The following is a 21,344-nucleotide window of genomic DNA, read 5'->3' as shown; positions in this document are numbered from 1 at the left end:
CACAAGTAAGGGCAGGAAAGAAGGTCAATGATGAAGAAGCTTCTATAGAAGGTAATTCCAAGCCTCAACGAGAACTGGTCCTCAGAGATGGGAATTGAACCTCTGACAAGGTGTAAATGGCCAGGCAGAAGTCACCTAGACTCAGTGTCCTGAGAGAATTCTGAAGATGATTCCAGGAAGCAGATCCTTTTCTTCCAGCTTTGTAGGTAGCTCATATATATATATATATATATATAATATATATGTTATATATGTTATATAGTTATATATATATAATTTTAATGAATTCTAGGAAGAGTTTAAGATATTGTAAATAGTCCCACAGATGCATGAAGACAGGAAGCATCTCAAAGGTGGCAATGTGGTCAGGAATATGAAAAGATAAAGGCAAGTGTTCAGAAGGACACCCTGGGACATCCTGTAGGGATGATGGGCTGAGGGAGCAATGTACTTGAGTGGCCCTTGTTGAGTGGACACAGGGAGAATCTCACCAGCCCCTTCTCTGCTTCACCTGTTGGGTGCTTTCGATCATTGCTAGTGCTTCAGCCATTAGCTTCTGGTTTATACCACAGAGGTTGGCGACCTTTGTCTGGCATCGGTGGTGGACGTTCATACCACATGCTGAAAGGAGGAATGCAGTTGGTAAGGAGCAGGAAAAGAAGTCCTTGGGGCTACACAGGGACATCTTATTTCTAGGCAAGAAAGTCCGTGGTTGGCATTGCATCTGATATGGACTGTGGATAGAAGCCCTAAGCTGACATTGGTTCTGTTGAACCATCTATGGCAGGTTCTATTGACTAGAAAATACTAGGATAGAAGAGGGTGCCCTTCCACTCCAGTCTGGAGACTTAGTATCCCCTTTCCCAGCTGCACTGGTGGAGCTTCTTTGCTCTTTGGGGTGAAGTTTAAGCTGCAGCCTCAGCCTGAAGAAGGGAAATGGATAGGAATGAGGTGGTACTTGTGTAAGTGAGGGAACAGGAGTGGGTAGGAGGAAAGAGGCCAGGAGACCATGGGCTTCCTTTAAGAAATAGCATTGTTAGTAAACTTCCTGACTAGTGATGATGGGGCCATGCAATCAGGGCATAGGTCTGAGCCCTGGCTACTGGGAGCCATCCAGGATGGCTGAGTCTCCTGGGAACAGAACTCAGAGTCTGAATGGCATTTTGGAAGGTCAAATCAAACAATTGTGGACCCAGGAGTGAAGGAAGCTCTTTGGTGGACTGCGATGTTAGGGGAAGTTATAGAAGTCACTCTAGAGGGACTGGACCTAAGCACTGGCCTCAGAGTTGATGAAATCAGACAACATTCCACAGAAGCCATAGGAAGGAAGTCACAGACTTCATCACTGGGGTTTTAGATGGCGAGGCCAGTGTCAGCCTGACAGTTGGATGGAGGTTGTGCCTCAGTTTTCAGGCCCCCAAGCAATTCACCCCCAGATATTGTGCAATTACAGGAAGGGCAGAGGACCTCTTCAGTTATTGTAATTGTGCTTCAGTTAATATCGAGGTCATGAAGAAAAGGGTATTTCTTACATATGAGTTTAAGTCTTAACTTTACATCTGTGGCATAGTTAACAGAAAGAGGCTCAGAGAACAGAGTGCACCTTCAACTTTGTAGGTCTTGTAAGATGTAGTTTTTAACTTTTCCACAGAAAAAGAATGAGAAGTGGTCAATACATGAGTGGGGAGGACAGTGTTTCCTGGTCACAGTTGACCTTGCATGAGCTTGAACAAAAGGTCCTAAGGGTTTCTGAGTAGAATTTCTGGTACTATATACAATCTCCCCCTCCCTCCCTCCCTCTCTCTCATGTCCTTCTCTTTCTGATGGCTCTCTCTACAAGGCTGATGCTGTCTACATAGACTTCTAGCTCTTACACCCTACAAGCTCCCTGCTTCGCAAGTCCTGATAACAACACCATCCCGTGACCTTCCGACCCTCCTTTTGTCCTTGTGTGTCCTCACGAGTCCATGTAAAGACCACTTTTAGAAAAATTTCCTTCTGAAAGATCACCATTATACTTTACACTAGAAAAATTGGCATAAAGATTCTAAGCTCCAGCAGAGGAAAGGAACTCTAACCTCAGGTGTTGCTTGCTTCTACCAAAGTACTTAAAGCACTGCACTAGTAGAATTAGGCAGTTCAGACCCCAAACTTAATCTCCACTGCTTATTAGCAAGTCACGTGCACAAAGCGTTTCACACAGTGACTGCAGTTCAGCAAACACAACTTCTCATTCATCATTATAATGTATTACATCATCATATACTAAAACATCTAGGTGGGACTGGAAGGTGGCTCGCTGACTAAGAGCACTCACTGCCCTTGTAAAGGGTCTAAGTTTAGTTCCCAGCTCCTATGTCATATAGTTCACAACCTCCTATGACTCCAGCTCCAGGGGATCCAACACCCTCTTCTGACCTCCACGAACACTTGGATTCACATGCACTGACACACACACACACACAGAGACACATATACACAATTTTAGATAAAACTAAACTTTAAAAGAACAAGATAAAAGTGTGGCAGATTCCACCTTTTTAATAGTCCCTATTTTTCTAGATAGTTCATCATAAAACAAATTAAACATTATTTATGCAAATAAATTCCAGTTGCTACAAAATTCATTTAAAGTAAATCTTTTAGGCATATTTAAAAACTTTAATATTGGCAGTAAAAATTCTGCATTGTTGATATAACTACATTGGATTTGTTTGGGCGGTTTTAAGACTTCTATTTTGTTGTTGTTGAGACAGAGTCTTGCAATGTAGGCCAGGCTGGCTTTGAACTGGACATTGTCCTGTCTCAGCTTCTCAAGTGATGGGAGTAAAGATATGTAAGTAAGACACCAGTTGAGAATTTGGTGCATTGGGATTTTTATTTTACTCTGCTCCTTAAAACTGTAGCCAGGTCTAAGCTTGGCTCTGATGCTCAGTCAGGAAGAGACCTTCCTTTTCATTGTAACACCGTGCGTCTTTGTTACTAACCTATCAGGTGGAAACTTGACCTCTGTGATCGCAAACAGTCCCTTCGGATGACTATTTTCATGGGAATTTTGGCAGAGAAGGAAAGAAGACAGCGTAGAGGCTGGGAAGGCAGGGCCCTCAAGGAGACGACTATGAGGCGAGGGGAAGGTAAGACAAAGAGAGAGGACTCAAGGAAGGATAACTAGGACAGTCAAGAAGAAAGGGCGAGTCCTGGTGGAGGAAACAGGAGTATGACAAACAAAAACGGACTTTGAAATGGGAAGGGGAAGGGAGGGAGGGAAAGGGGGGGAAGGAGAGGGAATAAAAGAAAAGAGGGAAGGGGGTTATATGAAATACAGATGGCAGGAGAGGGGGAGGGGATGGAATGGGAAGGAAAGAATGTTAGAAAGAGCAAAGCAAAGCATGTCAGTGTGAAACAATGCCAAGGAATCTTCACGGAGGTTCTAAGCTTTGCGATCAGGCTGTTAAGAACAACCCTGTCTTAATGAGTAGGCACCAGGGCTCCCAGGAAGTGAGACCTGACTGCGAGATGGTCACAGGGAGCCGCAAGCAGTAAGACGGTGGTCATTTGCCTTTCTGTTTCTACAGCTAGGATATTTGGACATTATTGTTACCTAAGAATTAATAACATATTCCATAAGCCTTCATGTCGAAGTTTCCTTTATAAACAGTCATATGAAGGAAATGACACATACAGGACTTTGGGGCTCATCAAGGGATTCTTAAGGTGAGTTCTGACTGGCCAGTCACTACTGTGGTAACAATCGGTAAACCAAACTCTTCTCCTTGCCTTCACTAAAATGCCATGTGTAGGGCCCCCAGGCACATGGGCAGTACTGAGGCAAAGAAAGGGAGACAGAAGAGGATGATTTTCTACTTTTAAAAGGCCATCTCCAGCTCTTCAAAGAGAAGAGAAATAAGAAATGCCGCAAAGTAAAATAAAAGGCTAATACATTTAATAGTTCGCCATCAGAAAGTTCTTTTTATGTGCTAAGAAACTGTCTCGCCTTCTCCTTCTCTCTCACTGGCAAGGCAGGGTGCTTTGCTGATCTTTATGAGACACTTTTTACCCTCGTGACTCCCTAGTTGTAGCATTTCAGTTTTTAAACATAAGAGTTCGAGATCAAGAATGCCTTGTTTCTCTTTTCAGTGTAGGTCTGAGTACCTCCACTTTCAGAGAATGGTAGCATGTATAGAAATCCAATAAAAATAAGATAATCTATACTAATTATATCTTAGTTCTGCTATAATCCAAACCCCAGAGGAAGGCCTAGGGTGGGTGACCCTGTCTCATCTGGGCACTGGCATTCACAGCCATAGTTGTGGGATACACTCCGTAGCTAAAGTCCCAGAGCATCTCTCACTGGAGCCATTCACTGCTCAAAGGGACACACGTGCTTACTCCTTAATGAGGTTGGAGAAATAATCTCACTAACCAATACTAAAGAGGAGGGCAGGAGCTCCACATGAGTCAATCTACTAGAATTAAGATGGGGGTAGCCCAGAATCTAAGAGACAACAGATTGGGGCAGAGTGGAGAGTCCTTGGCAGAGGGACCAGTCAAAAGAGGAAGGCTGTCATTTCACTCCGGGACTACTGAGTATAACATTGAAATACTGGGTCATGATCTTTGACCTTGACTCTGAGCTATTGAGCTTTGACCTTGACCTGTTGGTCCTTGACCTGTTGAACCCTGATTTTGACCCTAAGCTACTGAGCTTAAATTTTGAATTTGAGCAGTTATGAACTCTCTCCTTGGATGTGAAGATGGAGACATGGCAGGGTAGAAGGATGGTCAAGGAAATCTACTGTCTCATGGAGACAGCATCCGTCTTCGTGAGCACACAAAGATGGGGACAGAGGCCATCACTCTAGAGCCTCTCGTCTTCCCTCCGTGATGCACAGGTGGCATCAGGCTATGCGCAGGACCCACCCCCACCCCTCGGCACTCACCATCACACTTGAGTCCTTGCCTGGCCAGCCCCCACAGCAGGGTCCCGCAGTGCTCGCAGAAGGTCGGGCTCTTGTAGTTGTAGACTTTGAATCTGTGCGGCATGTCGATCTTGAATCTCTCCTTGTGGAACTGAAAGAATGACGGAGACCTGACTGCACGTGTGTCCCTAGGTCTCAACTTCCCATAATCTCCTAGATGTGCGGCTCACAGCGATTGTAATGAAAACAGGTGTAGCAAGGGGCATTTAGCCTTCAGACGGCCTACCACCTTCCTGAGGTACCTGAAGAAGCCTGCAGTTCTTCCAGGTGAGGGCACATGTGGCATCATGTGTCAAAGCATGCATCAAGCACCAGGAGGCTCACAGCTTGACAGATGGGGCGACCATGTCAAGAACAAGGGATACGGACCCTTTTTCAAATAGGAGCTAAGGAAACACTCATTTGGTACTGCACGGTGCTGTTAAGAACAATGGAGGAACAATCTGAATGAACAATGAATGTTGAGAGGTGACCCAATGGCCTCAGATATGACAACTGGAGACTCCTGATCTGATTTTTGGGTAAGAAAACCAAGTAAGTACACAGGGTTAGTGAACACTTGTAGGGTGAAGGGCTAGAATTGAGAACCATGAGCAAATTGCATAGTAGGATTTGAGGACTTGGTCAGGACAAGTAGTGAAAAATATTTTATATTGATTACATATTGAAATAGTAATAGACTGGCTCAATTAAACATATGATAAAAATGAATTTTACTTGTCTATCCTTTAGATGACTTTGTTGATTCTTATGGCACTGAGGGCTGAAGCAAGGGCCTCCTCTCACATGCTAGGCAATACACTACCACTAAGCCATATTGCCAGCCTGCTTTATACTTTTTATTTCTAGACAGAGTCTCACTAAGTCACTCAGGCTGGTCTTGACCTCACTTTGTTCCTCAGACAGGCCTTGAACTTGTAATCCTCCTGCCTCAGTGTCCTGAACTGGTCCTATGGCACCATACCCTGTCTGTTTCTTCTTTACTGTGGCCACTTGGAAGGTTAAAATTCCACACATGGCTCTCATTTGACTTCTATTGGACAGTACTATTCCAGGGTTAGGGGAATAACAGAACGCTGATGATAACATCCCCTTGAAGGTGTAAGAAGTAAAGATAACCCGGAGAAAAACTATTGCGGTCTAAAACACATATCCATTTAACTCAGTTTCTTGACAGCTTATTTTCACCAGAGGCTCTGGTAGTAGCTGTTGAGGTTGAGAGTGAGGCTGGCAATCTGACTTGCTGGAAAAGGTGAAGAGAGTAAGGAAATGGAATCTAACTACGCCAGTACCATGGTTTCTCGGCTGTTGATAGCTGATCCCGTGCACTTGGCTATCACTTTGTCGATGCACTTCTTGTGAATTGCTGCATTGCATTCTGAAAAGAGACAATTGCCACTTGTGATTTCTGGAGGAACAATTCAATGCAAAGAGTACTGAGAATACAGCGGAAATGCCTTGTACTTACGTCGGCACTGGTAGCCCTGCTTGTTCAGCCCCCTGTAACAAAGCAATGTGGGATTTAAATGCATGTTCACATCGACATTTGAGGCAGAAATGATCTAGAGGTAAATGAGATCTTGACATTCCCAAGACCACAGAGGATTTCCTCTGTGTCCATGTGTGATTCACATGCATCACTTGTCAAGAAGGTAGCTTAAGTTTATGTTGTTTTACTTAAAATTTTAAGATTAATTTTCTTATCATCTTTGCATTGTCAAGCAAACTGTTTACAACACCAGACCAAATGTATCCCAAGCTTCTAGCAATAAATTTCTATGCTCCTCACTAAAGAAAGTCAGTGCCTCGTTTAATTATGAGTGAGTCACTCCCTCACTCATTCTTGGCTTATGCACAGATGAGTGCACTTATCTGTAAAGTATCTGTTTCCTCATTCTGAGAATCTAAGAATATCTGCTATCTAAAGCAGCACTGTTGATTAGAAACAAAGAAAACAAAGGAGGACCGAGTGATTAGAGGAAAAACAATTAATGAAAGTTCATCCTATTCTGCTGGCTTGAGGAGACCCCACGAAGTGGGAACTTGTGCACTAATGATTCTGCAGGAGCCCGAGGGGACCAGCATCTCTTAGCGGGCACAGATGTTGAGAGCAGAAACAGACATCATTTCGCTCCCCTCTACCGTAGCTTTTGCTGTGTGGTTACACTGATCTCCGAGATGAAGACACCCAAGAGCTTCATTCCAGCCATTTGTTACCGTGGGAGAGTGCTGTGTGGTGCAGAGTGCAGCAATGCAGCAGTGGAGCTATTGCGATGATGAAGGTGTTGACTATAAAATCGCACAGCTCTGCTTGCAATAACAATAGACCCTCATCTGCTCCTTTCCACATATACCAGCAGCCTCTCATTTAGTCAGAAACAAAACTCCATTGGGCCTTCTTATGGTTTGGATCGGAAATGTTCCAAAGCCATGTGCTAATGTTTTGGAACCAGGAACTGAACCATAAGATGGGATCTGGCAGAAGGAAGTGAGGTCATTGGAGTGTGCCCTTGGAAGGAATGCTGGGACCCTGGTGCTTTCTCTCTCCTCTCTTGCTTCCTGGATGCTTTAAGGTGTCGTGGGTAGCCCTGCCCTGCCTCAGTGTCTTGCCTTGTCATAGACCTAAAATAAAAGGGGTAGGCAATAAAGGTTTTTTATTGAAGCTGTCAGTTCAAATGAGCCTTCGCTTCTTAAAAGTGATAGTCTTGGGTGTTTTGTTATAGCCAAGGAAAGCTAGCTCATGGAAGACTCTCTCTGGAGTGAATTTCCCTCTTCAAGAGTCACATTATAAAAATCTTGTGTTGAATCAGGCTCTTTAGACTTTTTCAGTGCTGATGAGCCCACTGACCACCATTCGACAGCACTCGGCCCTTCACCCTCCCTCACGGTAGAGCTCGTAGTGCTTAGCAGTGATAATACGCATATCTTAAAGCTCGAGAGGAAAATATCAAGTGTTGTACCAGACAAACTCATGGCAGACAGAGCAAAACGTGGGCTGAGGGAAAAACGTGGCCGTGAACTCATGGCACTTCACATGGTGGACTTTGGCCTGTTTGATGGCTCCTCGGCGATGGTGCAAGGCGAAGAATCCTTCATTCTCAAAGTCACTCATGTCCTTTGTGTCTGGGGAGAGAGCATAGGATGCAGTGAAGCAACATGATAGTCACCGCGGGGCGGAGAGGGTGGGCACTTGAGGAGAAACAGAAGCAGTAAGTGCTGAGCGCACACCGTGGCCTTTCAAGGGTTTGTGGGGGTGGGAATGGCACTAGGCTTTTGTTACTAATTTGGCAGCATGGAATCGCTGCAGGAAGCAGTACTAAAGGTTTGGATTGGTCCATTGTTTGCTTCTCTAGTTCTGCTAGCCCTCTTTAGTTTTTGAAACCAGAATCCTGACATTTCAAGTCTGTCCTTCCAGAGTATTGTGACTGACAGGACGTGAGGAGGATAAAGAACTCTGGCGCCAGGACGCCTTGCATAGCGTTCGGTTTATACAGGGTACCAAAGACGGAAAGGAGTTACCTAGCCCTGTGCAAGGGCAAATAACTATTGGGAGAAGTTTAATATTCTGGTTCTTGTTGGGTATAGCGATCAGATATATGAGCTACAGCCTCTGTTGTAGGAAGTACCAGATAATTAATAGTTTAAGTTTTATATGCCTAAGTCATCTTGTGTCATTTACTTCACACTGTCAAGTCAGAATGTTTTCAGTCAGCCCTGGGCTTGTGGGTCTCATTATCCATAGCATCCTAGGCTCAGATGAAATTTTCCCAAAGGGTTGAAGGAATCTAAGATGATAGAACCCTGAGAATACCTATAATGCCTAGGCTAATGCTCAAAACGCACAAGGAACACAAAATTGTAAGTCACTAAGTCATGCAATAAACACTTCAGCAAAGGAAGAAGAATTAGCATGGTAAATAATAAAGAAATAATGAGAACTGTATTCTATCACTAAAACAAGGATGATAAGTTTAATGATTATAATGCTTAGAGTCATAATTTGTAATAGGTTGGAGATTGTTGGATCACTTGCTGTTTCTTTTTATCTGCAAAACTGGAAATTTAGAATTAGCACTCATTATATTTCAAATACATAAAAAATCAACAAAATGGAACTAAATTGCTTCTATCTTGGCTCAGCAGTGAGAGGTCTAACCACACACTTGAGGTGGGTGAATCTACCAAGGTTCCTTACTTTCCATTGTCATTAGTGGCTGGTTGGGAATGCAAGAGCTAGACACATGAGATTTTGGGCAGGTAGAGGCCTTTTCCTGGGAACCCATCTGAACCTAGTGATACACTTTAGGACCCATATTTCCTTGGCAGCCATTCCTGGGTCTGTTTTAAGGAAATTGCAAATGCCTGTGTGCAGGGAATTTTCCATACTTTCCTCATAGTTCCTCAGCTGGGCCACAATGCTCTGCCCGCTACTTTCAGGATAGATTTTTCAGGTGATTTTATTTGGAGTTAGGAGGAAAATAAACTGGGCTTGGTAAGTGTGAGTGAGAGATTGTCACTAAGTTAATAATTTTTTCCCTCAATTTATGAAATAACTATACAGATAAAGCTATAAACTGTGACCTGTATATGTCAATCATTAATAAAATCAGACATTCTTGTTTTAATTCAGATGTAATGAAATGGAATGAAGAAAAGTATAAGACATGTGTAATTTGTAGAATAAATGAATATTCTAGAGGCCTAGCTGTATTATTATAAATATGCATATACACCTCTAATTTTATATTATCTAAATCTATACCTATATCATTTATATCTATGTATGTATATAAATAACCTTCTGTACATTAGATTACAGTAAACTTTAAAACATTAGAATACTCCGGGAAACTAATTTTTCCTTACTCCTTCTAGTGGCTCCCTTTAATCCCTAATTCTTACAGTCACTATAAGGGAATGCCTATGGATAACATAGACTTTCTTTAATTCTCTTGGTACTGACAGTGTTTATCTCTGAAATGACTTGCTTGGCCATTTCTTTTGCACAAATAGCTTCAGATCTTTTATTTAATTGACTTGTTTGCAGTCAATCAAGCACTGATATATCCTGAGCATCTAAATTTCTGAGCTGAGCATTCTGGAGAGTTCTGAGGCTTTATTCCTAACCATTGAGCATCTACAGCTAAGCCAGAGAGACACGAAGAACACACATATAACAGCACTAATTATAAGAGGCAGCGTGTGATGGTGTAAAATAGATCCAGATGGTTTGGGGTCTAGGAAAATAAATTACTAAAGAAACCAAGTAGAGAAAGCTGAGAATTTAAGAGAAAATATTGAAAACGTACAGATCAGTAAAAAGGACTCTTTTGGCATTGAAATGTCTAAGAAGTTGAAGGCTGAAAAAATAGGGACTTGTTTAGAAGGTTCAGTGTCTCAGAGAAAACTATGTTAGCAGATTGGTCAAGATATATGCTAGACTTTTAGGGTTTAAGAATCAAAGGAACTGGATATAGGCTCCCATCCCCAGCCCAGAAGCAATCTCGGCTTGCTAATCACTTCCAAATGAACATTTAGTTTCCTCCATAGGTGCCTTACCAAGAAACAAGCTGCTTTTAGGGTACACTGCATGCCCAGCACTAGAGGGTCAGCAGAAAGCTCAATGACATTTTGGAGGTTCTTTGTCTCATAATGTCATATCAGGGCCCTTCCTTTTCTATTATCTCATTATTTTTTATTTCTAATATATATATTTCTTTTCTCTTTTTTCTCTATAAGTCCTTTGCATACACTGTGGCTTCCACTTTAGTATATTTGTGGGATTCTTGAGTGTGTAAATGAGTGAATCTCTATTTCCTGTGCCTTCTCTTGAGCTCTTTTCTTTCTGTTTTTCCAATTCTGGTGTGTTGGTTTTTGTTTCACATTATATTATATTATATTTTGCTTTGCTTTATTGCCATCCCATGGAAGCCTGTTTGCTTTCTAGTGAGATATAAAAGGGGTGGAACTGGATAAGAGGGGAGGTGAGGAAGACCAAGGAGGAGTAGAGGAAGGAAAAGCCATAATCAGTATATATTATGTGAGAAAAATAATCTATTTTCAATAAAAGGAAAAAATGGGGAAAAACCCAAAGGAGCAAGGAATAAAGAATGACTAATATATATGAACTGTATCTTCAAGAACTGCCAGTGAGGGCTGGGGGTATATCTCAGTAGGTAGAGTGCTTGTCTCTCAAGCCCTAAGATCTGTCATATTCTCACTGTACATAACACCAGTAGAGTGATGCATGCCTCTGGTCCTGCCCTAGCACACAGGAGGTGGAGGCAGGAAGATAAGGAGTTGAAGGTCATCTTCAAGTGTCTATCAAGTCAGTCAGGCTATCTGACATCATGTCTTAAGAAAAGGGGAAAAAAATGAATAGAACAGAAATGTCACACCAGGGAAAGAGAAAAGAAATACCCAGAAAGGCAAAAGGTTAATATATGTATTTTTTCAAGCTAGGAAAAGAAGGCTTAATATAGGACCTCTCAGCAATCAGGAGGAAACCACAGAGAAAAGGGAAAGTTGACATTAGAGAGGAAGTGTATTGATGGCGCAGAGCTGCCAGGGATGAAGCATGAGGTCAGCAAAGGGAGGGACTGTCTCTGAGACAGAGGAACAGGAAGAGAAAACAGCTGCATCCTAAAGCACACAGGCAGAGACGAAGTTGCCATCAGTTCCCCTGGGCCAAGGCCAACATTCAGGCTGAAAAGAAGGGTGAGATACCCCAAGAAAACGAGAGCTAAGAGCTTGTTAGAAGAAGGTAAATATGCCTTTATCTAGGAACCCAAAGAAATTGAAAGCTACTGAATGGGGAACCCAACCAAACCATCTAATTATCATGTATATCTGCTTATATTGCCTAATTTATAATAATTATAATTTATAAAGCTAAATATGATGTAGGAGGGTCATCCGTCTATGTGTTACTTTCATTGGTTAATAAAGAAACTGCCTTGGCTTTTTGATAGGACAGAATTTAGATAAATGGAGTAGACAGAACAGAATGCTGGGAGAAAGAAGCAGAGTCAGGCAGACACTATGATTCCCCTATCTGAGACAGACGCTGGCTAGACTCATGCTGGTAAGGCACGACCTCATGGTGACATACAGATTATTAGAAATGGGTTCGTCAAGATGTGAGAGTTAGCCAATAAGAGGTTAGAATTAATGGGCCAGGCAGTGTTTAGATGAATACAGATTCTGTGTAATTATTTCGGGTGTAAGCTAGCCAGGATCCAGGCAGGAACGCAGCCTGCAGGTCCATATCACTACATAAATATTTAAGAGGTGGTTCAACAAATGTTGTCCCTGGGCTCGTACTGGAATAATGGAATGATACACACCTCGGCCTCTGCCCAGCTAGACCCCATCAACCCATTTAAGGTTTCAGCTTATGAAAAATCTAAACTCACATGAAAGGAGAGAACATGAACAGAGAATGCTGATGAAGGGGTTCCCTGTTGGAAAACAACTGCCTAGGCAAGTGTTTTATCAGTTTGGGTTGCAAAAGGTGCGCAGAGACTATAAAAGCTGGAGTGGAAGGAGCCAGATTACAGTTCAAACGATAGTATTTGTCAGTATCATTGACGCAATGCTGCGTTTGTAGGCACGCAAGAACTATGGGATCATGGAGGATTACTCCAAGGTTCCAGAAAGACACCGAGGTCTGGCAATCAGTGACAGGGTTGGATTCCCTGCATGGAAGCCCCAAGAGCCCATTTTATGAAGCATTGATGATGAATCCTAAGTTGAAACAGAGACTCCAGGATGTTGGAAATATCAGGATTGTGGGATGTCTGCTAAGGAAAACAAAAGGCACGGAATAGAACCAGACCAAGATAGATCATGTGTGCAGGCAACAGAATTAACAGGAAGGGCCATTTGAGCCCAAATGTTGCCATTTAAAGACTTAGAAGCCAAATATGGAGCTGCATGGAAAAATAATTTGTTATTTCCCTTGCTGAGTTTAAGTTTTGTTATTTCCTTGCTATGCCGCTAAATCTCTTTTAAATGAGAATGTTTACTCTATGCCATTGTATATGTTGTAAGTATATAAGTTGCCTTTTGATTTTACAGGGGTTCATAGTTAAGACTGCTTTGATTCTCAGGAGAGATTTTGGACTTTGGAATTTTTGAACTGCCTTAGAACTATTAAGACTGAGGGGCTCTTGGAGATGAACTAAGTGCATTATGAGATGGCTACGGGCATTTGGGAGGTCAGGAGCAATGTTCTGGATTAAAGGGATGTGTTTGGGTCTTAAGCTGATGGAGGTGAACTTGTTCTGGTTAGTCTTCACTGTCAATGTTGCTAGATTTGGAGTCATCTAAGAGGCACACCTCTGAGAATGCCTGGTGCGGGAAATTATCTGTATTCTGTCAATCATGTACTTTAATAAAACGCTGATTGACCAGGCAAGAAGTATAGGTGGGTCAACCAGACAGGAAGTAGAGGTAGGGCGATGAGAACAGGAATATTCTGGGAAGCAGGAAGCTCTTCTGTCATTCCTGCCCAGATCACCAAAGAAGCAACATGTGAGCTGACAACTGATAAACGTACCGAGCCATATGGCTAACATAGATAATGATAATGGATTAATATAAGCTATAAGAACTAATAAGTAACCTGACCTAATGGGACAATCAGTTTATAACCTTATGGAGTCCTGTGTGTGATTTTCTTTGGGATATGTCGGTTGTGGGGTACCAGGCGGGACAGAAACCCCAACAAGCCGGCCATGTTACAGATGGTGCCCACGTGGATAACTGCATCCACAGAAAGCCTGAGAAAGCTTGGGAAAGAATAGAGTAAAGCATGTTTTGTTGGTAGCAGCAATTTCTGGGGTCTGCTCTGCTTGCTAGAGGCAAGCAAGCAAATGCTCTCATCTAAGAGAGGCTTCCTGACTCAGCTTTAGCTGCAAAATATTGTAGCTCCTTTAAGAGGTCCTGCCACGAAACACTTAAACGGTGTTGATGAAAAGCTGAATGTATGCTTTTCAGGTTTTCAGCTGTAACAGGAAAAAAGCTGCGTTGTTTTAAAATACCAGCTTTCTGGGCCATCCTGCCAGGGCAAACTCTGACTCTTTCAGTCAGGCAATCCGACTGAATGTGGTCTGTGAGCAGAATGCTGCAGCTTGCTTGCTGGCAGGGACCCTGAAACACTGTAGAGTTGTGACAATAAAAATGGCTCTGGTGGTACCTCTGCCATGAGGCTGGAAAGCTAAGGAATGGGCTGGATCTAGCCATCAAAGCTACAGCTCTCCATATTGCTTAGTAAATTAAAGACTCATGTAGTCAGAAAAAAAAGAGAGATATACAGTAAAGAGATATTCAAAGAAGAAGAAAACCTCTAAATGGTTTACAGTGTATTAAAAATATATGCAAGTTAAAGGTTAAAGTCATTAAAAATAAAAAAGAAAGAAAGAGAGAAGTAGGGTGTGGTGATGACACACCTTTAATCCCAATGCCTGGGAGGCAGAGACAGACAGATTTCTGTGAGTTCAAGGTGTGGCAGCATACACCTTTGATCTCAGCACTGGCGAGGCAGAGACAGAAGGATCTCTGTGAGTTCAAGGACAACCTGATTTATATAGTTATTCCAGGACAAAGATATACAGAGAACCTGTCTCTAAAAGTAGAAGTAAAACTATAAGAAATAGAGGATAAATTAAAGCCACATAAAGATGGAAAATAAACAGAGAATCTTGATACTGTATGCTATTATGCTCTCTTTGAATTGTTTGAATGCTGAGGAAGGAGCAACAGCTGCTAAAGGACTTTTGTTTATAAATACCGCTGAACTAACCCAAGATAGGTATTTTGAAAATACCTTGGCTTCAAAATTGAAGTCAAAAGGTATATTACTTTGGAGAAGAGATTCTGCTTTTGTTTCCACAGAAAATGAGAGGCTGTGGATTCACTCTGAGTTAAGAAAAATCAGGTTCGATAAAGGAAGACCACCTGAGAAATCTCTGATAGGAACAGATGGCCCAGGTGACAGAGTTCTTCATCCAAAACAGGTTCAAGACTGCTGCCTGAGATGATCAAGACTCACAGGATACCCCAGTCAGAACTTGATTATAACTCTAAATTTTCTTTAGGTCCCCATAAGATCATCAGTGCCCCTAATCAGCAGGAAGTAGCCTGCAATACTACGCCCACATTCCCCAAAAATGGACTATGGATATTTTCCTTTGTTTTTTTTTTTTTTTTAAAAAAGAAGGGGAAGTGGTGTGGGAAATTATCTGTATTCTGTCAATGATGTATTTTAATAAAATGCTGATTGGCCAGGCAGGAAGTATAGGTGGGCCAACCAGACAGGAAGTAGAGGTGGGGCGATGAGAACAGGAATATTCTGGGAAGCAGGAAGCTCTCTCTGTCATTCCTGCCCAGATCACTGAAGAAGCAACATGTGACCTGACAACTGATAAACGTACCGAGCCATATGGCTAACATAGATAATGATAATGGATTAATATAAGCTATAAGAACTAATAAGTAACCTGACCTAATGGGCTAATCAGTTTATAACCTTATGGAGTCCTGTGTGTGATTTTCTTTGGGATATGTCGGCTGTGGGGTACCGGGCAGGACAGAAACCCCAACAAGCCAGCCGTCATGTTACAAATGCTCATGAAGGTGTTTCCGGAGAGCTTCAGCTGAGGAGGGAAGATGGACCACGCCATCTCATAGCCTGGGCTCTCATATAAATGAAAAGTGAAAAAAAAAAAAACCAAGTAGCAAGATGCGCACCAGCATTCAAACAAAACACTCGCATTCATCTCTCTGCTTCCCGACCCAAGGCATGAAGGGATCACCTGCCTTGTGTGACAATGCCACGTTCTGAAAATACCTCTTACTTTGTAAGAGATTGGAACTTTTGCTGGACCTCACAGCCAGAGTTAACACCCCATGAGGTCACTGAAGATTGATGTCCTACTGTGCATGCAGCCTCTTTGTTTAAATGGCCTTTCAAAGAATGATGTGGGAGCCCCCTCTGTGTGTTGCTTGTATTGGTTACTGAATAAAGAAACTGCCTTGGCCTGATAGGGCAGAACTTAGGTAGGCAGAGAAGACAGAACTGACTTCTGGGAGGAAGAAAGCAGGGTCAGAGATACACCATGGATCTGCCAGAGACAGATGCTGGGAATTTTACCTGGAAAGCCACTGCCATGTGGCAATGCACAGATTAATAGAAATCGGTTAAATTAAGATGTAAGAATTAGCCAATAAGAAACTAGAGCTAATGGGCCAAGCAGTGATTTAATTAATACAGTTTCTGTATGGTTATTTCGGGGCTCAGCTAGCCGGGTGGCCAGGATTAACAAGCAGCGCCTCCTTGCAACAAAAGAATAAGCAACAACCAGACTCACCTGCCTTGGGTTTCTCACACTATCAACTTCTACAGCCTAATCTAAAGCATAGTTACAGTTAAAAGTTACATACTCTTACGGCCCCAGAATAATATAAGTGTATCAGTACATTGGCTGAAAGTAGCAAATAGGGAAGTAGAAAGAAACTTACCAAAATCCACCATAAAAGTTGAAAACAACCATTAATGGATATTGGTTGATAAATAATGATGTTTGCTGTTTGCGCTAGCTGGGGTCAGTTTCAGTCAGTGATTTAATCTTTCCTAAAACTGTTAAAGATTTCTCTAAAGTATCCCATTCCTTCCCTATGTAAAGATTGCTATGCTGCTCATTAAAGACAGAAAGAGGCCCTTTGTTAGTGGCAGACAGTCACACCACCCAGGCAGATACCATTCACACATACAGACACATAAGGCACATACAGACACACACACACACGGACACGGACATGGACAGACACACATGGGTAGACACAGGGACATATTCACAAGACAGTCTTCAGGTAGGCACAGATTAAGATGGAAGACACGGGAATCATGAAGTACAGAATTCAAATCTGGACCTGCTTTTGATGAAACAACTCCAAGGGTGAAGTGCTGTATTTCTTTCCTTAATATGACACTGATATGCTATTGGTGACTTGGACTTAATTAGCAATGAGTTGGAATCTGCACGGCTTTGTGGTTTTGCTGCCATGATTCCTCCTCCCCCATGGTTGACTGTATCTCTTCAGTTCTGAGCCCCAAACAAATTCTTCCTTAACTTTTTGTCATAACAGTGATAAAAATAAAGCACACAGCTATAATCTCATTAGCAGACCTAAACAGTCTAATAACCATGCCTCAATATGTCCAAACACCGGGTAAGTGTGTAAGTTTTCCCCGTTTGTCTTATAATGCTACTTGAGTCTGGGCATATTAGGACTTATATATGTTAAATAAAGCAGTGTAAATATCGGAACTAAAGCTCATTTTGTGTTGCTATAATTTGAGCATCCTGAATCCTAAAGTCCAAAATCCAAAAGGCTAAATATATTTTGAGCACAGATAAGATCCACAACTAGAAATTTCTAACCATAAAGCATTGCCTCATGCACAAAATTATTTGAACTAGTATATAACATTATCTTCAGGTTGGTGTGTAACACTTATATGAACTATAACAGAATATTCTGTTCAGACTTGGATTTAAATCCTCAAATAGCAAATACCCCCAATTCCCTAAATAATTCAAAATCTGAAACCTTTCTGGTCTTAAGCATTTTTGGAAAAGTGATACTGAACCTGAAGTAAAAATAATTTACTAAACACAGTTTATTGCTATTCAGCTCACATGCTTATTGTGTGGCTTAGGGCTTTATCAAGAGCTGCAGTTAATTCCCAGACACAGGACTGCCTGACGGCCCTGGTGCCCAGGGTATCCACAGCGCTTCTCAGCTCACCTTCTGTGATTCGGGTATATGTGAGACACGGAACTGAAACTCTTTGGCTGTGCATTTTTTTTCCTTCCTTATTCCTAAGAGGATGTGAGGTGACTAACTTTAGGCCGCTGCATTTGATACTAGCTTTACAGAAGATATTTTCGGTTTCTTATTTCATATTCTAGGCCAGTGGAATGCTGGGTATAGAACACCATTTATAAATAGGCAATGTGTTTACACACAGCAATGCAGGAGCAGCCTTTTGTATTCAGAGTAAATTCCCAAACTGAAATAGAGAGACTATGAAAGCACCAGGCTTGTGAATTTACACCATTTATAGACCAGCCCCGCGAATGTTTTATGTTTACATAAAACACATGTATACGCCCATGTGTTTATGTTTGCTCTACATTTGTCTGGTCTGAACAGTTGTTTTCAATTCCTGCCCGAGCACCATTGAGAATTTTAATAGAATGTTTTGCATTTCTCTTTTCTAGGATATTGCAGAAGCAAAACGAGCCTTCGCTGAACAGGCTATACCCTCCTCACCCCCAAACAGGAAGAAGAAATGTCACTTGCCGCTCATTTCCAGAAAGTATCTTGCATTCATTAGCATTCGGCCTTGAGGTTTCAGCTCTAACTGGGAGAGAGAAGAAGAAAGAACATCGTCAGAATGGGAAGCCAACCCTGGCTCTAGGACCTCTTAACTAGCTGCATGACTTATGGCAGATTGCCACTAGAGAGGAGATCTCGGCTCTTCTCCACGCAAGTTCATCATCACCGAGCCCGCTATTATCAGAACTGTGCAGCACCTGAGACAGTGGCTTGCCTTTGATGGAATGACTTGGCAGTTCATTCATTTTACTGGAGGTTCAAAATTGAAAGAAGAAAGAAGATTCAAAAAACGGAATCTGTTGTCCTGCAGGGTGTTTACCTGAAGACCATATGAGCTTATCCCCAGATATTAATCACTGACAGAAGTGTCCTGGATGCCAAGCCTTGCTCACTTGGGAAGAAGTAGGTCCTAGGGAATAAAGATAAGTCCTGCTCTGAGGGGTTTTCTTTCACTTACTATGTGGGCTATACATCTAGGCAGATCAGGGTATACTCCATGCAGTATACTTTTTCTATCACAAGCATTTGTAAAATGACTAAAGAAAAATTTAATTAGGTGATTCTTGAAAGTTTTCTATATGCATGTTTTATATATATATATATTATATGCATATTTGAATAGTTTTTAAATTACTAAATTACCTGACATATATTTTAGAAAAAGTTCATGCATGGTACTTATATATTCTATACATTATTATAATTTTTCAAGTTCTATATGTATATATACAACTTATGGACAGTATCGTACAGAAGACAGAAGAGCAAAGTGCCATTTTAAGACTTATTCTGAATACCACGTAATGTAACATACACAGGAGGAAAATAGATATATCTGTATCTATGTAGATATTTACATACATGTGTATTTGAATATATGTATGCATGTATGTTTATATACACACCTACACATATATGATATATGTCAAACCATCATACTATGCCATTAGTGGAATAAATAGATTAAGACATGACTTTAAAGTGACTCATTATTGAGCATCATAGCAGCGGTCGCCTGTCCTAAGGGAGAGACAGCAGGAACTGTTATGTTGAACCCAGAGTTAAATTTCAAAGCACTGAGGGACCATTTCTCAGCTGTGTGACCTTGTGCAAATCACCAAGTCTTCAATGAGTTCGGAAAGACTGACAACTGGCAGTACCCCTGCTCTCAGAGTTTTGTGATGTAATAAAGCTCTGCTTTTGGAATAGCTATAAGCTCTCATGCAAACTTACACTGGTTAAGGTAAAGAGAAGTGCTTTAGACCATAAGAATTAACACCATCATTTTCTAATCTCTGGTATAGTAAAAATGGAGGCAAAAGCAGAACAAGGAGGGGGAATTTGAGACCCATTTTCAAAGGAAACTGTGAACCTTGGTCACCACGGCCTTATCAATATTCAGAAAGCACTGGTGATGGAGGAAATTAAGTCAGCAAGCCATTGGAAAGTGACGTTTTATAAAGCCCTGGGGAGTGACTGGTAAAACCCTTGCAGATACTTGCAACCATGGGAAACACAAAGGGAGAACCAATGTGTCGTTTAAAGCCAAGATGGGCATGAATGGCAAATTTGAGAAAATCTTCGTTGTTGTTGTTGTTGTTGTTGCTAAATTTTTTTAAAAAAATCAATTTTAAAACAGCTGATAACCTCAGAAGAAAGATAAAACAAAAATTCAAAATAGTCTGGGAGCTCTTGAAATGAAAGTAAACCAAGAAATAACCCCCCAAAATTAAGGCTTAAAAATACAGAAAGCAAGCAACTTGGCTATATGAGGATGTGAATGCTGTTATGTACTGACGTCCAACAGCCCTAGGCCGCAGACGAAGTCTTACAAGTGCACACTTGTGTCTAGTGCATGCCTGCAATCCTGACACTTGGGAGACTGAGGCAGGAGAACTGCTAGTAGTTCAAGGCTAGCCTGGACTACATAACATGACTCTGTTTGAACAAAACAAAATGGAAAAGGAGGAAGAGGAGAGAAATTGGCAAAACCCAGGGTGTGAAATTAAAGGCAACTTCAAAAAGATAGAAATAGAAAGTCAAACTGCTAGTGAATGAAGTCTGTACTTTATTAAAGAAGGATAAAAAAATCTGATTATCTGTTCCTTCATTGAGAAGAAAACATAGTAAGTTATCATAAAAATTAGAGAGAGGTCTAATTTCAACAAAATAAATTAGGTGGAAAGTAGAAAATCATGGAAACAGCAGGCATGGGGAAGTGGGGGTTTCTGTAACTTATCTTTTCTGTCTCCTGTGTTTCAGACACAGCCAGAGCTCCACATCTCCATTAGCTTAAAGTATATAAACTCCTTCACACCAAACCAAACATCTGCAACACCCGCCAGTTCTTTAACCTTTTCTGTTTGTCTAAGCAGCCAGTCTACAGGAGTTGGAATTGCCACAGTCTCCTCCCCAAGTGGAGTGAAAGGTGTTCTATATGTACTGTTGAATGACATTGCCTAAACATATGTCATCTTGGGCACCTTAAAAAATCTTGGCATGTCGTTGTGCTTAAATATTAACTTTGTGACAGAAGGATGAGTTATGTATTTTTCTTCAGAAGACAAAATCACTGCAGGGGAGCAGAGAAAAATGTAAAACTCAATAAAAATCAATTAAAATAAAGAAGAAATAATAAAATATTATATTATAAAAAAAGAAGACAAAATCAACGTGAGGTCATAAGAACACAAGAACGCCATTTCTAGGTTTCCATCATTCCCATGTGGAAGTTGTAACTTTAAAGCTTTTGGAAGTCTTGCTAAAATCTGAATTATTATTCAGGTAGAAAGGTAAGGAGTTTTACTACTTTGGCATAAATGACATAAACATATGAAAATAGTTTTCTGGCTTTCAATCTATATAGAAGATGGTTTTCGGTACAAGGGAGCTACTGCTGAGGGAGAAGGCCCAAGCCAGAGACCTCTGCAGGAGTGGGTCCAAGCCAGGGACCTCCGT

General features: G+C 41.5%; 1 protein-coding gene and 1 long non-coding RNA gene across 3 annotated transcripts in view; one reads left to right on the top strand and one right to left on the bottom strand.

The window, feature by feature from the left end:
* Prkcq (protein kinase C theta) overlaps positions 1-21,344 on the bottom strand; it is a 132,683-nt gene that overhangs the window by 53,774 nt on the left and 57,565 nt on the right. The window contains exons 4-9 of one of the 2 annotated variants that reach the window (XM_048460831.3): positions 18,351-18,411; positions 7,940-8,102; positions 6,448-6,479; positions 6,272-6,357; positions 4,941-5,070; positions 512-621 (exon numbers count right to left, since the gene is read on the bottom strand). In XM_048460831.3, coding sequence (XP_048316788.1) covers positions 512-621; positions 4,941-5,070; positions 6,272-6,357; positions 6,448-6,479; positions 7,940-8,102; positions 18,351-18,411 — 582 coding nt within the window. Of the gene's footprint in view, positions 1-511; positions 622-2,987; positions 3,146-4,940; positions 5,071-6,271; positions 6,358-6,447; positions 6,480-7,939; positions 8,103-18,350; positions 18,412-21,344 lie in introns of those variants that run through there. The other variant, XM_085699144.2, reaches the window with a different exon arrangement.
* LOC125417321 (uncharacterized) lies at positions 3,430-19,360 on the top strand. Its single transcript, XR_007237101.3, has 2 exons — positions 3,430-3,714; positions 18,269-19,360. It is a non-coding gene; the product is annotated as an uncharacterized LOC125417321 (long non-coding RNA).

The sequence above is a fragment of the Myodes glareolus genome, chromosome 14 (assembly GCF_982192425.1).
Source record: "Myodes glareolus chromosome 14, mMyoGla1.1, whole genome shotgun sequence".
Lineage (NCBI taxonomy): Eukaryota > Metazoa > Chordata > Mammalia > Rodentia > Cricetidae > Myodes > Myodes glareolus.
The sequence above is the reverse complement of the archived record's forward strand: the minus strand, read 5'-3'. Positions and strand labels throughout refer to the sequence as shown.